The sequence below is a fragment of the Schistocerca nitens genome, chromosome 5 (assembly GCF_023898315.1).
Source record: "Schistocerca nitens isolate TAMUIC-IGC-003100 chromosome 5, iqSchNite1.1, whole genome shotgun sequence".
In the NCBI taxonomy this organism is placed as follows: Eukaryota; Metazoa; Arthropoda; class Insecta; order Orthoptera; family Acrididae; genus Schistocerca; species Schistocerca nitens.
The window spans coordinates 261,703,640-261,719,421 of NC_064618.1; the positions used below are offsets into that span (position 1 = coordinate 261,703,640).

At 39.8% G+C, this 15,782-nt stretch overlaps 1 protein-coding gene across 1 annotated transcript in view; it reads right to left on the reverse strand.

The window, feature by feature from the left end:
- Positions 1–6,550: 6,550 nt before the first annotated feature.
- The window catches only part of LOC126259581 (uncharacterized), a 79,513-nt gene continuing 70,281 nt past the window's right edge, over positions 6,551–15,782 (reverse strand). The window contains exons 4-5 of the mRNA XM_049956489.1: positions 13,057–13,173; positions 6,551–6,700 (exon numbers count right to left, since the gene is read on the reverse strand). Of these exons, the coding sequence (XP_049812446.1) occupies positions 6,590–6,700; positions 13,057–13,173 (228 nt within the window). The 3' untranslated portion in view covers positions 6,551–6,589. The remainder of the gene's footprint in view (positions 6,701–13,056; positions 13,174–15,782) is intronic.

Consider the following 15,782-nt stretch of genomic DNA (forward strand, 5'->3'; position numbering starts at 1 on the left):
TACCTACTCCTTGAGGTAACTGTTACACTTAAAGATATAACTAGAATCTTCTTCTACACAATCACAAGCAATTTACTCTACCCCTGTGTTGAACAATATAGGTCCTCAAGATGTCACCAGTTTTCTCCGAAAATAGTTTACAGTAAACCATCAACATCCTTCTGCTTATCGTCTGAGACTGGTTGCCTGGGAAGTACTTCAGATCATGGTTAAGGAATGAGTTTCTTCATGGTCCATCTGCGTTTTAGAAAAGACTTCTGCTCTTGTATATCTTTCTGGGGCCTGTAGAATAGAGTGTTTCCCATAGTTTCGTAGTTGTGTATGAGAATTCCTTTCATTTCACTTACATCAGCTGCGGGGGTACCGTCACTGAATGCCAACTGAAGGGGTTTGATTTCCATTCCCAGTCGGATCGGAGACTTTCTCTGCTCGGGCACTGGCTGTTATATTGTCCTTATCATAATTTCATAATCATCGACGAGTAAATCGACTAAATAGCGTCCCATAAATCTCTTGCACCTGGTGGCCAGCTACAACGCGCGCGCGAGAGAGAGAAAGAGAAAGAGAAAAAGAGAGAGAGAGAGAAAGAGAGAGAAAAAGAGGAAGAAAGAAAGAGAGAGAGAAAGAGAAAGAAAGAAAGAGAGAGAGAAAGAGAAAGAAAGAAAGAGAGAGAGAAAGAGAAAGAAAGAAAGAGAGAGAGAAAGAGAAAGAAAGAAAGAAAGAAAGAGAGAAAGAGAAAGAAAGAAAGAAAGAAAGAGAGAGAGACAGAGTTATGTGGCATTTAGGTAGCGATTTCACGTCTATTATTCTCCAGTCTTCACCAAGTTTTCTTACTTCATGCACTGACAGGCGTAACTCAATGACACTCCTGTTTTGTTACAACAGCTGGCCTGCTTCGTAGAAGTTTATCTACTCTACCCAAAATGTGGTCAGCAGGTTAGTAACTATACCCTCGCAATAATAATTACTAACTTTAGTACTATGCTATAGTATTACGAGCTACCACAGAAGGATCATGAACTACTTTTCGGTTGTTCCGCCCACAGTTGTCAAAGACGAACGACCATCTAGCTCTGAATGTTAGAAAAGCAGGTGACACCACTGTACCCGATACTCACTCGTAGACTCCTTGAAAGAAAATATAAAAAGGGAATTTTTCAAAACAAAATCTTACATGATCTAGAGTAATATTACTTTGTCTGCAATCTTTACATAAAAGAAATCACAGAAAAAAGAGAAAACTGACTTAATAGTTGCATGATTCGTCGCATTTTATTTTGGTGTCACGGACACACTCAGTGAACTGTAAACGAGATTCTAAACATAAGTATTACAGGCATTCTGAAAATCCAGCATTCGAGAAGCGTCAGCCATTACCACTGTTTTATGGGATTCAGATTCAAGTGAATCTGGTCATAGTGCATGCTTCAGTTATGACGACAGGAATGCACTGTCAATCTTTGTATCAAACAGTTGAATAGTACTGTTTTTCGTTTTTCATGTCGATATATTCTTAAAACCACCAGTCAACATATAGTATTTCGAATTCCTCCTGTTTTTTTTTTTTTCGTACGCTTACAGTTTGTTCCCAAAAGTCATGTCAATTGATATGCCGCCACTTCAGTCGCATACGTTCATTAGGCTGCTTATTATAAAGCTAATGCAATATGCGGCTTTAAGTTTTCATCTAATGACCGTTAACGTCTTATAAGCTCTCATAAATTAAGAATTTCTGTGCAACAATGGAGAGTGACAGGTGCTAGAAATGCGAGGACAGACAAACTGTTCTGAGATCACAAACTCCACCGTGGTCACAATACCCGCCGACTGTTATCATGTAAGCGACATTATTCGTATTTTTTGTTTCGCCGATTTTGAAAGTTCCTCGCATTTCGCTCGGTCAGTTTCTGTAAGTGTGAGGTGATTCTAGATAAATTGTTATTGTTCATGATAGTTCTTTTTTGCACATTATTATAATTTTGTTCGAATACAGTCCTGGTTTCCGTAGTACTTCGTTATTAACGCTTTTCTGAGCCTATACACATCGTATAAATAAGATAGAAGAATTTTCATTGTTATCGCACTCACGAAACACGTTGATTTGTTCGCATTTTCCTTGTTAACTACACACATATGTAAGTTACCTAGAAATGGGAAAGGCATTCTGCATCCAAACAATAAGATGAAGAATGAACTTTAAATACAGGCACCCATTGTTTCATATGGAAGTTTATTTTTATTCATGCTTTCTTCAGAGTGATTGATTTTTGGATTGACCTGCTGTCGCCAATGTCACCGAATCAGTCGTATCGGACGATAAGCTATCAGTAATATTTTTTTCATACCGACTGCCCCCTCTCAAAAGCACTCCAGATGGCTGATATCATACGGTGCGATTGCGAATCCTTTTTCCACATTTTCGTGTTTATTTTGAGGTGGTGGACTGCCATAGTCACCGTAGAAATCAGGAGTTTCTCTTTTAACCAAACACTTGTTAAGGCTTCATCAACGGCCATAGCTAGGAACTTCTCGACTTGTCTCTTAATGTGTGTAATATTGCAGTGTGGCAAGAGATTAGCGACATAAACTGCCCAAGTGTTTAAAGTGTTCAGCAGCCTTGTCAGAACTAAATTCCGACGATGTTTGCATGGGAACCTCAACCAAGTATTAAAGGTATTCCGACATTCAATGAAACTTGAATACAAAGAACGTGCTACACACCATTGACAGTAAGAGGCTCTCAGTAACCTTGCATGATGAATTATCTCATTAGTCCACGTGTTACGGGAAACGGCTGGGAAAACTTTTAAAATATTGCCAGGAATTCTCTGTACCACAGAAGATGCGTTTGTATCCCTGTTCAGCAGTTACTTACTTTGTTGACTTCAGCTGAAAAGGAGAAATCGAATTTCAGAGGGGCTAAGTTTGATGAGAGAAAGAGTTGACAGAACTGTTAAATTTGCAGCAAGTAAACAAAGTGTAAAATGATTGTGAAATATGTGGTATTATTTACTCTAATGTTCATAGTTTGTATTCAGTATAATATACTGATATGATTCCTCGTAATAAGGAAAGACCGAAATGATAGGCTGATGGAAGGTTATAAAGTATACGAGAGAAGCATCAATGCTTGTCGCTAAAGAGTTCAGTGCAAATAAAAGCAGAGAGGACATCTTTATGTGGGAGGCTTAATCCTACAAAAGTTACAGAAGGAATCTTCTAACTGAAAGTGATAATTTGAAATCACTTAAACAATCGCCTTAGTTGTTGACAACTTTTCATGAAAATTATAACAGAACACATTTCTGTTGCAGTACTCCTTGTCAGTAGAAAACAAAGAAACTTAATTCTGACTTAACACGAATTACTGTTCTCCAGTCAAGTTAACTGTAATTTACACTGAGGCGATGAAACTAATGGTATTGCGATATGCGTATATACAGATGCCAGTAGTACAGGGGGTACACAGTGTATAAAAGGGCACTGCATTGGCGGAGCTGTCATTTGTACTCAGGAGATCCCTGTGAAAAGATTTCCGAAGTGATTAAGGCCGCACGACGGGTACCTTTCGGACTTTGAACGCGGAGTGGTATTTGGAGCTAGACGCATGGGACATCCCATTTTGGAAATCATTAGGTAACTCCACAGTGTCAAGAGCGTGCCGATAACACCAAATTTCAGGCATTACCTCTCACCACGGACAACACAGCGGCCGATGGCCTTCACTTAAAGACCGTGAGAAGAGTTGTTTGAGTAGTTGTCAGCGCTAACAGACAACCAAGACTGTGTGGAATAACCGCAGACATCAATGTGGGAATTGCAACGAACTTATGTGTTGTGACAGTGCGGTGAAATTTGCCGTTATTAGGTTACGGCAGAAGATGACCGACGCGAATGTCTTTGCTAACAGCACGAGATCGCCTGCAGCATTTCTCCTGGGCTCGTGACCACATCGGTTGGACCCCAGACGACAGGAAAACCTTGGCGTGGTCAGATGAGTCCCGATTTCTGGTGGTAATAATTGATGGTAGGATTCGAATGTGATGCAGACCCCTCGAAACCATGGACCCAAGTTGCCAACAAGCCATAGTGCAAGCTCGTGGTACCTCCATTTTGGTGAGGGCTGAGTTTACATTTAATGGAATGAGTCCTCCGGTCCAACTGAACCATTCATTGACTGGAAATGATTATGTTCCACTACCTGGAGACCATCTGGAGCATTTGATTGCCTTCATGTTCTCAAACGACGATGGAATTTTTTATGGACGATAATGCGCCACGTCACCGGGCTTCAGTTATTCCTGACTAGTTTGAAAAAAATTCTGGACAGTTCGAGCGAATGATTGGGCCGCACAGATTGCACGACATCAACTCCATCGAATGACACATAATCGAGATGTCACTGCATGCACAGAATTCTGCACCGGCAACAGTTCGCTCTTACGGACCGCTGTAGAGGCAGTATGGCTTAATATCTCCGATGGCGACTGGTGACCTCCAACTACTTGTTGAATCCATGTCAAGTCGAGTTTCTGCACTATGCGACACAAAAGGAGGTCCGACACGGCATTTGGGGGTATTCTATGACTTTTGTCACCCCAGTGTGTGCCTAAAGTTAACGTGATTCTCACTAATAGCCGAGCAGCAAAGCATTCCACAACGCGAGCCAGTCGAATCGAATGCTAGTTAAGTGTGCTGTGCTCATCAACGACCGAGCCTGTTTCACTTTAACATTGTTTCCGTCGGAGGAAACTATTAAATCGTAAGACAAATGCGTGGAGCGCTCTGTAATAACGCACATACGTGCGAAATAATGGACTGGAGGCACATGCTACAGTAGCGGTAGTAGTAGCTATAAATCAATTAACAACATTGTTATTTTTATTAAATAATATACTCTACAGCATCCTACATGCATAGGACGCACATAATATGAGCGCATGCATCATTACTCTGCAACTCACGTGTAACTATAGAACCACTTTCAGGCTAGACTTTTACTTGATCGTCCTTTCTTCGAATACCACGTGAGAAAAATCAGCACTAAATACTTACGTGAAAGCTCTGACATCCCTTATTTTAACCCCCCCCTCCCCCTCGGAATTCGAGTCCTCCCCCGGAAAGAATGAAAAATGTTTAATGACTGCCACCCCCAGACACTCTCTCCCCTTTTTTGTTCTTACTACAAAACCAGATGACTTTCTTCGAATTTTTTCGACGTACTCCATCAATATTATCCCGTAAGAATCTCATATTACACAGCAATATTCCAGAAGAGGAAGAACAAGCTTAGTACATGCAGTTTAGTAGAGTTGTTGTACCTTCTAAGTGTTCTGTCCACATGTTGTCAACGTTGTATTCGTTACAATACATAATTTTCGCTAGGAAGCCTTTACACATTCTCTATTCAGTTCCAATCTCTCCCCATGTAATTTCCATCTTTTTGGAGCCCTGAATAAAGCCATTCGTAGCCGTCGATTTGCTACGAACGAAGATTAGCGCATCTGGGTACATTCGCGGTTCAGCAGGCAATCGCAAACATTTTTCCATGAAGGCATTGAGCGTCTTGTCTCACAGTGGGGTAAATGTATTAACACGTTTTGCGATTGCTTTTGAAATAATAACCAGTTTACTTATTTTTTACCACCTGTCTCGTTCTCGTTTGACTGCAGCTTATAGTTATAACTTTCGTTTTGCTCCATACATGTCTGGCACAACGCCTTTTTCTAATCTTGTGCAGTTCATGGTACTCCGCAAGTCAATAGAAAGCTGTGCGTCGTAGAGAGACAGCGTTAAAAATATTAAACGGAATTTCATTGCACAGGTACATGTCGGCTGGTCTCTGATATTCGGCTGGGAATTGACTGTCTGTAATTCTATGAACGAAAGAGTTTATGCTCCAAATTTACATCGTAAATGAGAAAAGAGGCGGAGGAATGTAACTACAGTGTAATATGTAATGCCGTGAGACACATTACTAATCGATCCACGATCACTTTTCAGTAAGGGCATGTGTACTGATGACCATCGCACCTTCCGGGACAGTGAGCTATCTGGCGACCGCAGCGACATGATTAGGTTACACGGCGACAAAAGGTTACAAAATATTTCTTGACAGACTGCTGTTATGCCGTTCGGAATTCTTTTACTTTTCACAATAGGTAAAATGAAAAGATATAAGAGAAGCAAACGACGAAACACTACGTGACGTAGTTACTTAGCTGTCATCTGTCAGAATGATGGAGTATACAGCCAGGGACGTTTGGGCAGCTAAGACAGACAGAATCATGACGAGTTATCTCATTTCGTATTTTCCAGCACTAAGACTATAGTGGTACTTACCATCGAGTCGGTGCTGTTACTAATATCTTGAATTATCAGGACAGAAGTGAAATAAATCCCCTGAAAATGTTTTTGTACAGCTCACATTTATTTAATCATATTAAGAGATAGTTTCTCAGTACTCGAAGTGATCTCGTATATCTATTGTTCAAAGTACTAACACACCTACTGTTAATTTACGTATATTTGGAAAATAAACTTTTGGAGGTATTTTTGTGTGTTTTTATTAACAATTTAAAGTAATGCTCTAGAATGGATATGTTACGTGATACAATATTTCTCCCAGGAGGACGTTGAACACACCATCATTCCAGTTTTCAATGTCATTCCACAGGTACGTTGAGCTCGTCAGCCTCGTCTGAAACAAATAAGTAAATAAATAAATAACTATGAAAAATAAGAGAAGTAAAAAATGCGAGAATTTTTAAAGAAATGTAGCGCCAAATATTCCAAACTAGTGTCAAGAATGTTTGCCTCCTCTGTAGCTAATTGTACAGACAGTGAAAGCGCTTCATTATATGTCTCGGTTAGTCTCAATCATTTCTATTCAGATTTTGGCACTTTGAACCATACACGTACAAAAGAAACTGCCGAATTATTCATAGACGTGGTTGTTATATGTAAGAGTGAACGCGAAAAGAAAGTCTAGATAGCGTTTGATAAGGTTAAGACACAATTCGTGAAGGCTCTTGAAATCTTCGCAGTTGTCTAGATGATTTTTTTCCAAACCTCAGATGGTATATCGCCAGACTCATACATCTACACAGCAACGTGAATAGTCATTTCTTTGGTACTTGCCCCAGTTATTTTAGAAATTCTGATACAATGTTATCTATCCCTCCTACCTTATTTGATCTTAAGTCTTTCAAAGGTCTTTGAAATCCTGATTCTAATACTGGAACCCCTATCTCTTCTACATCGACACCTGTTTCTTCTTCTGTCACATCAAACACGCCTTCCACATCATAGGAGACTTCAATGTACTCTTTACACCTATCCGCTCTCTCCTTTGCATTTGACAGTGGAATTCCCATTGCACCCCCTGCTTTTAATTTCATTGGAAGTTGTTTTGTCGTTTCTATAGACTCAGTTAGTCCCTCGGACAATCTTTTCTTTTTCGGTTTCTTCACATTTCATACAGCTATTTTGCCATATCTTTCTTGCACTTCCTATTTATTTCATTCCTCAGCGACTTGTATTTCTGTATTCCTGAATTTCTCTTAACGTTTTTCTACTTTCTTCTTTCATCGATCAACTGAAGTATTTCTTCTGTTATACATAGCTTCTTAGCAATTACCTTCTTTGTACCTATGTTTTTCTTTCCAAATTCTTTGATTGCCGTATTTAGAGATGTCCATTACTCCTCTACTGAACTGAGTGCTAAGCTATTCATTATTGCAGTATCTATAGCTTCAGAAAACTACAAGCGTATCTCTTCATTCTTTAGTACTTCCTTATCCCACTTCCTTGGGTATTGATTGTTTCTGTCTAGTTTCTTAAATTTCAGCCCCCTCTTTGTCACTACTAAATTGTGATGTGAGTCTATATCTGCTCCTTGGTACACCTTACAGTCCAGTATCTAATTTCGGAATCTCTGCCTGACCAAGATGTACTCTAACTGAAATCTTCCCTTATCTCCCGGCCTTTTTCATGAATACTTCCTCCTCTTGTGATTCGTGAACAGACCATACGCTATTACTTGCTGAATGTATTACAGAGCTCAATTAGTCCTTCTCGTCTCTCATTTCTACTACCCGTTACTCTCCTCCTTCTCCTACAACCGCATTCCGATCCCCCACGATTATTAGATTTTCATTTCTCTTTATGTAGTGAAGTGCCTATTCAGTATTCTGACATAGGCCTTACTTTCTCTGTCTCTTCATCATCAGCTTGAAACGTCGGCATGTATACCTGAACTATCGTTATCGGTGTTGTTTTGCTGTCGATTCTTATGAGAACAATCCTATCGCTGAACTGTTCACAGTAACTCACTCTCTGCTCTACATCATTATTCATAACGAATCCTACGTTGTACGATTTTCTGCTGCTATTGATATTACCCTACACTCGTCTGGCCAGAAATCCTTTTCTTCGTTCCATTGCACCTCAGTGACCATTAGCATTTCCCTTTTCAGACTTTCTAGCATTCTTACCACGTTCAAACTTCTGACATTCCACCCCCGACTGGAGAAAGTTATCCTTTCGTTGGTTATTGGTTTTTTTTCTCACGGTCACTTTCTCCTCCCGGAGATCCGAATGGGGGACTATTGCAGAATATATTGCCAATCTCCTGAATATGAGTATGAAGCACTATTTACAAGTTTACTGTAGTATCAACAGTTTATTTTCCCAATTTGTGCAGTGAAGGCAACTTATAGACGCTATTCTTAGAGATTACGTTTCAATCACAGGCTTTGCACGTTCTATGCTTCATATAGAATTAACATATCCTATTATATCAATCTAATTTTTGTGCAAAATCGTGGTCACTTAAACACAAGCAGATTATTGAGTCGGTGGGTGACCCTCAAGACCAGGTCCATCAGACATTGGCTTCTGCAGTCGATTTATATGATCAATGCAGACTGCTTGAAACAATTTCATAATGCCTTCTGTGTCAGATTGTGATGCAACTAGTCAGTCGTTGGCGACTGAGATAATGGCGGGAATTTCTGGTGCAGACAGGCCACAGACTTGAACAATTTAATGCTTTTTCTTATAACTTACATTTCCAGCAATTCTCTCATACGTGACCGTTGCGAGTGATCGATGTGAGCAAGGATCTTTCTCCAGAACTAGGTTACCCTCTGATTATCTATGATTTTTCAGTATCCTGTTTCATCGTGGAGACATTGTGCACAAAAAAGAATTTGCATACTTCATTTATACTTCTCCTTAATATTTCCTTTTGAATATGTTGCTTTTATTGATTAAAGCTTTAACCGTTAAAAACCTGAATTATTTCTGTTGGTGGTGGTGGGGGGAGGGGGGGGGAAGGAAAATGTTTCTTTGTGCTGATTTCAGGTGATCTAAAATGATTTTAGATGCAAGAGTTATACAAAACTGTTTACCCGTTTTCAAAATATACTGTATGCACTTGGCTTCTTTTAAGGACTAAAATAACTAATCATGAAATACTGTTGTAATAAATAAATTGATCATTCAATAATTACCAAGCAGTATAACAATAATGATAATGTTTTTTTATTCAGTGGAATACAATAAACCATTTCTGTGTATATTGATCATTTCGACTTGCAGCTCCTTGTCTTTACCGTTTTTGCAGTTAAAATTGTAGGGTGTTAGGTCCGCCACTTATGCAAAACACCGTTTCTTCCAAGTATCCACACATGTTTCAGCACCACTGTGGCATAATCTGTAGGCTTCCGTTTTATTTGATCTGTAATGTTAACATTTTTACTAAATGACTACAAAATTACGTGGATATTCAGTTCAAACAATAATTCGTTTCTTTTTTTTAATACCTTTTTTTACTGGTTGTAGATGACAAGCTACCTGTAATAAATAATACACAAGTGGTCCTGAAAAATCATGCACACCAAGTGTAAAGATATTAACAAGAATAAACGAATTATTGTTTAACTAAATATCCACATAATTTTGTAATCATTTAGTAAAACTGTTCACATTACTGATTAAATAAAATGTAAACCCACCGACGATGGCAAATTGATGCTGAAACATGTTTGGGTGCTTGGAGGAAACGTTGGTTTGCATAACTGGCGGACTTTACATCCTACAAGTTCCGTGTATTCTGCGGTCACAAGCTGCTGTGCACTGCTATGTTGACTTGTTGGTATTTTTGTACTGAAGCCCAAAAGTTGGGAGAACTTGTACTTTATAAAAAGATTGAGCATTGAAAAATGTGTACATGAAGTTTCCACTGGGGAAAAATATTTCTGTTCCAGCTAAGAGACAGTAAAATGTAATGTGCATAATTGTAGCCAGTGGATCTGAAAGCATTAAGAACAATGCAGAAATGATGAGTAGACAGACTATGGGCTGAGAGTCAGCTTAAGAGTGATGAATGTAACGAGAAATATGAAAAATAAGTTAAGCTAGACACTAGACCTCAAATTAGTAGTAGATGAAGAATAGGAAATCTGATGCCTTGGAAGCAAAATAATTCATAATGGACAAAGAAAGGAGAATATAAGAATCATTCTAGCACAGACAAATATGGAAATACTTGCTAAAAGAAGTTTACTAATATCATACATGGACCAAAGGTTGAGGAAGAAATTTCTGACAATGTACGTCTGGAGCACAGCTTCGTATGAAAGTGAATTGCGGACTGTGGGAAGACCAGAGAAGAATAGAATCTAAGCTATTGATATATAGTGCTAAGAAGCACGTTAAAAACTAGTTAGACTGATAAGGCAAGAACTGAAGAGGTTCTCCGCAAAGGAATATTTGGAAACTGCTGATTAGAAGCAGCACAGAAAGAAGGATATTTAGCATCAGGTAACAGCCTCCTTGGTACGAGATGGAGCCTTGGAGGGCATGTAGGGGAAGACAGATATTGGGATATTTCTAACAAATAACCGGGAACGTTGAGTATGAAGGCTGCTCTCATATGAAGAAATTGGTACGGAATAGAAGTTCATAGAAAGAAACATCAAACCGTTGTGATTACAAAAAAATTCAAGCACACAACTCATTCGCTGAGTAACTGAAACTGATTTTAAATGAATATTCTAATACACAGTTTGATGTAATTTAATACCACGTGACAGACTGAAACAATCCCTGTGTCAAACTTGGTCTCAAACTCGGGAACTTTTTTTTGAGAATAATACTCTGCAGTGGCACAAAATTCGAAAACTGGTAAAGAGGGATTGGGAAAATCGAAGCTGCGGAGGCAAGTATTCTCCCTGGAGAGTTCGTAAGGTAAGAGCATTACCTACGGAAGTCAGACATTTGATTCGAATCCCGGTATAGTAAAGAGCTTTAATTTGTCAGTGAGTTTCGAGAAAGATTTAGTAGTCTCATCGGCCACAGTGACAGTTCATGATAACCGATAGAAACTGGAACATTAACATTTTGTGACTGTGTCAATCATAATATCCTTTTAGGGAAGTTAAGTGTGTATGGAAATAAAAGTTCAGCACATCCATGGTTTCATACTAATTTATAAAACAAAATGAATCGAGCTACTCTAGGCTTTTCGAGAAATAGAAAGAAGTAAGCAACATCGTCTGCACGGGGAGAAACTGCAACTGAAATCCCACAGAGGTGAACATATTCCCACTACTATTATTGCCTTGTGTTGATATACCATTTTATCCTCTGAAGCAAATTTTATGAACATCCATCTAAGTTTTACTGTAGCAGAAATATTTACAACTAGAACATTAGAAGAAAAAAATGTTATGGATTATGCTTAAACGAATCTGGCCCAGAAATGGGTGAAATATTCACCTCCAAAAATCTTTGGCTGTCAATGGGAATAAAATGTCCTACAGATACTACAAGAGTTTTCAAATATCCTTTATCATTAAAACCTCCTTCTGTGATGTAGAGGAATTCATGAACACAAATAATTACATTGATAGAGAAAAGGACGTAAATATACGGCATAGAGCCACCAAATATTTTTCACACTTTAATAGGTGTTCTTTGTTTGTTCAGCTGACACGTTCCGCATCATAACCTTAATAGTGAATGTGATATATGGAACACACATCTAACTGAGAATCTTGTGATGTAGTCCCGACACCGCGTAAAAAGGAAGTAAGGCAGGAAATGAGAAACTAGATAGGTGCTTACATAGTTTTACGGTCAGTAATGCATTGCACATTTTTCTTCAACAATTCTTTATTGATCATGAGAATTATACACTCGAAAGAATGGTGTTTTATGTACACATCCTATTTTTCCACGTAATCTCCATCCCGTTCTATAGCCTTCCTCCAGCGCGATACAAGGGCGTGTATGCCCTGTCGGTATCAGTCCTTGTCCTAGTGGCGGAGCAAGTGCTTCACTGTGTGAATCACCTCCTCGTCATCCTCAAAATGTCTTCCACGAGTGACATTCTTTAATGGCCAAAACAAGTGGAAGCTCGCTGCAATACGTCAGGTGTGACATCTGTGGATGGTCTCCCTGAGCGCTGCAAATCGTAGACCTCTGCCGAACCGCCTTCTGATGACTTCATCCTCCGTGCCCAGCGACTAGCTGTAATTCACTCAGCAGCAAATGATCCACAGACTTTGCACTAGTGTTTGTGAGTGTTCTCCATTGTTCCTTTCTCTGGGCGCTACAGTCTGGAACCGCGCGACCGCTACGGTCGCAGGTTCGAATCCTGCCTCGGGCATGGATGTGTGTGATGTCCTTAGGTTAGTTAGGTTTAAGTAGTTCTAAGTTCTAGGGGACTGATGACCTCAGAAGTTAAGTCCCATAGTGCTAAGAGCCATTTGAACCATTTGAATCCTTTCTCTGCAGTGAGAAATTCCATGACAGCACGTTGCTTGTAACGTACACCACCTACAGACGCCATTTTGAAACTGTCCTGCAGCTACGCTCTCAGTCGAAAGTGACGGAAACTTGGCGTGCTCAGACAGGAGATTTCAAATAACATAAACGTAATATCTTGAATTCGTAGAATTATTTTCGGCTGAGAAAAAAAAAATACAGCGCAATACTTTCTGGGCAACCCTCGTAGTTTCGGATATTTGATATGAATTCATTACTCACCACTCTGGCCATTGCCCTGGTGACAGGTGTGTCTGGTAAGTACTCAGTGTGCCTCGCAGACTGGACATGCTTCACGTTGAGAGCGTACTGTGGTCGCTCCGACGTTGGTTTCCACACCTGCGACAAGGACACAGTACCAAGACAGGGGGCCAGAACGCTCGACAACGAAGACAGCACATACAAAATGTACACAGGAATGGCAGACATCAGGTAAATACGGATCATGTTCATGACCTGCTGCTAATACATTTAACTATCATCATCAGACTGATTCAGAATTTCCTGTAAGTGGACCTACTGGTTTCTTTTAGTGGGTTGTTGCAGTTTACGTGCAGGAAAAGGCTGTGGATACTAATACTACTGGCATTATATTCTAAACTCCTCCAAGGACAGGTACGGATGAAGTAATGCGTTTGAGATTCCACCGGAGGCATGACACTCGCAAAGAAACTGTCCAATCTAAAATTTCAAAAACTGACCTGTAATTTTTTGCGCAGGAATAATACACAGAGAAAAACACAATGTCAAAATTTTAGCTGCTAAGACACAATGCAAGTACTTTAAAAAAACCTTAAAATTTGTCAAATTAGTAGCTCGCCAAATGGCAGCAAAATATACGCCCATGCCGTAACTGTAGCAGACAGCGCATTTGCAACACCTCGGGCACATCTCCTTGGTTCACAGCACATTGATAAATAGATAACATGGCACAGTGCGATCGTAATTTGTAAAGCGAATTTCAGTTTCCAATGACAGTTTCTCTGAGACAGTTGTTTGTAGTTAGTATTTGCTCGAATCTATATGTCATTTAATATTCGTAATAATTAGCAGTTACCTTTGCCGTACCGGTACATGTTAACAATGGAGATAAAACAGAATTAATTTCTTGGTATAAGCTTAGTAATAGCATATGTCAGGTTCCAGAGTTAGCCTGTAATTGGAATTCAGTTAATGTTTTCAGATATGCAAAGACGAAATATGAAGAATGTTATATGCACTCTAAATCACTTACGTCTCCTGAAGACCTACATATGTTTTATTTATCAATCAATTTTTTGGACATTAATTCCAATGTTGTCGACATTTCATCAGAAATTGCATATACATTAGAATAAACAGGAAATAACTCGGATGATTCCGTGAACAGTTGTTCCAAGTGTGATTGGTGTGATAATTAAAGTCCACAACAAAAACAGAGATCCTTCCAAGCTCAAAGTAATCATGTACAGTTGTAGCTTTCAGTGCCATAGGAAAGGCTGTAAATTTTTGGCTTAACGATGGAGAGAGAAAAGGCCTGAACTTGAGCAATATGCAAGGCCGGTTTTGTTTAGTAAATTTTAAAGAAGAATTGTATACATGGAAGAAAGGTTTGCACGAAGTACGAAATATGCACTAGATGAGACTCGCAAAAATGTGGAAAGAAAACTATTCGAAAGATTGAGAGCTGCTCGCTAGAGTCAGTGCATCATTACCGAGGGAGACCCACAAGACTGGGAACTGTGAAATAAAAGGGAGATGAATATCATTGATTTCCAGGCTTCTATGCCCTGGTTACACTGATTCTGAAAATTATACGGAAAATGAAGTCGCAAAATTACGAAGTTTACCTCAAGTAAACATGTAGAGAAGATGTGATTATTAGGTAATAATATAGAGAAATTCGCTGCTGACGCGAAGGCAAAGTGTGTAGAAAGTGTGTAGAAATCGAATTAGTCAGGTTTCATGCAAACAATACTTTATCATTTCGAGTGAAAAAGAGTCGCTTGTGCAGTCAATGAATGCACATTCGTGTACAACAATGCCGGAGATTCTTGTCAGTGGATTACTGTTTCCGCAGCTTTACCTCTGCCTTCAGGAACATAAAAGTTAATAGAACTCTCTGCAGGCCAGTCCATTACAGGGACGTGATTGTAGTGTAACCACTCCGCCACAGGCCGTGCAATATGAACAAGTGGTCGATCGTGTTAAAAGATGCAATTGCCATCCCCGAATTGCTCTTCAGCAGTGGGAAGCAAGAAGATTCTTAAAACATCAATGTAGGCCTGTTCTGCGATAGTGAGACGGAAAACAACAACGGGTGCAAGCCCCCTTCATGAAAAACACGACCACACCATAACACCACCGCCTCCGAATTTTACTGTTGGCACTACACATGCTGGCAGATCACGTTCACCGGGAATTCGCCATACCCACACCCTGCCATCGGATCACCACATTGTGTACCGTGATTCATCACTTCACAACGTTTTCCCACTGTTCAAGTGTCCAATGTTTACGCTTCTTACACCAAGCGACGCGTCGTTTGGCTTTTAACGGCGCGATGTGTGGCATACGAGCAGCCTCTCGATCATGAAATCCTACTTTTCTCACCTTCCGCCTAGCTGTCATAGTACTTGCAGTGGATCCTGAGGCAGTTTGGAATTTCTGTGTGATGGTCTGGATAGACGTCTGCATATTGCACGTTACGAATCTCTTCAACTGTCGGCGATCTCTGTCAGCCAACAGACGAGGTCGGCCTGTACGTTTTTGTGGTATACGTGTCTCTTCATGTTTCCACTTCACTATCACGTCGGAAACAGTGGATCTAGGGATGTTCAGGAGTGTGGAAATCTCGCGTACAGACGTATGACACAAGTGACACCCAAACACATGACCACGTTTGAAGTCCGTGAGTTCCGCGGAGCTCTCCATTCTGCTGTCTCACGATGTCTAATGACTACTGAGGT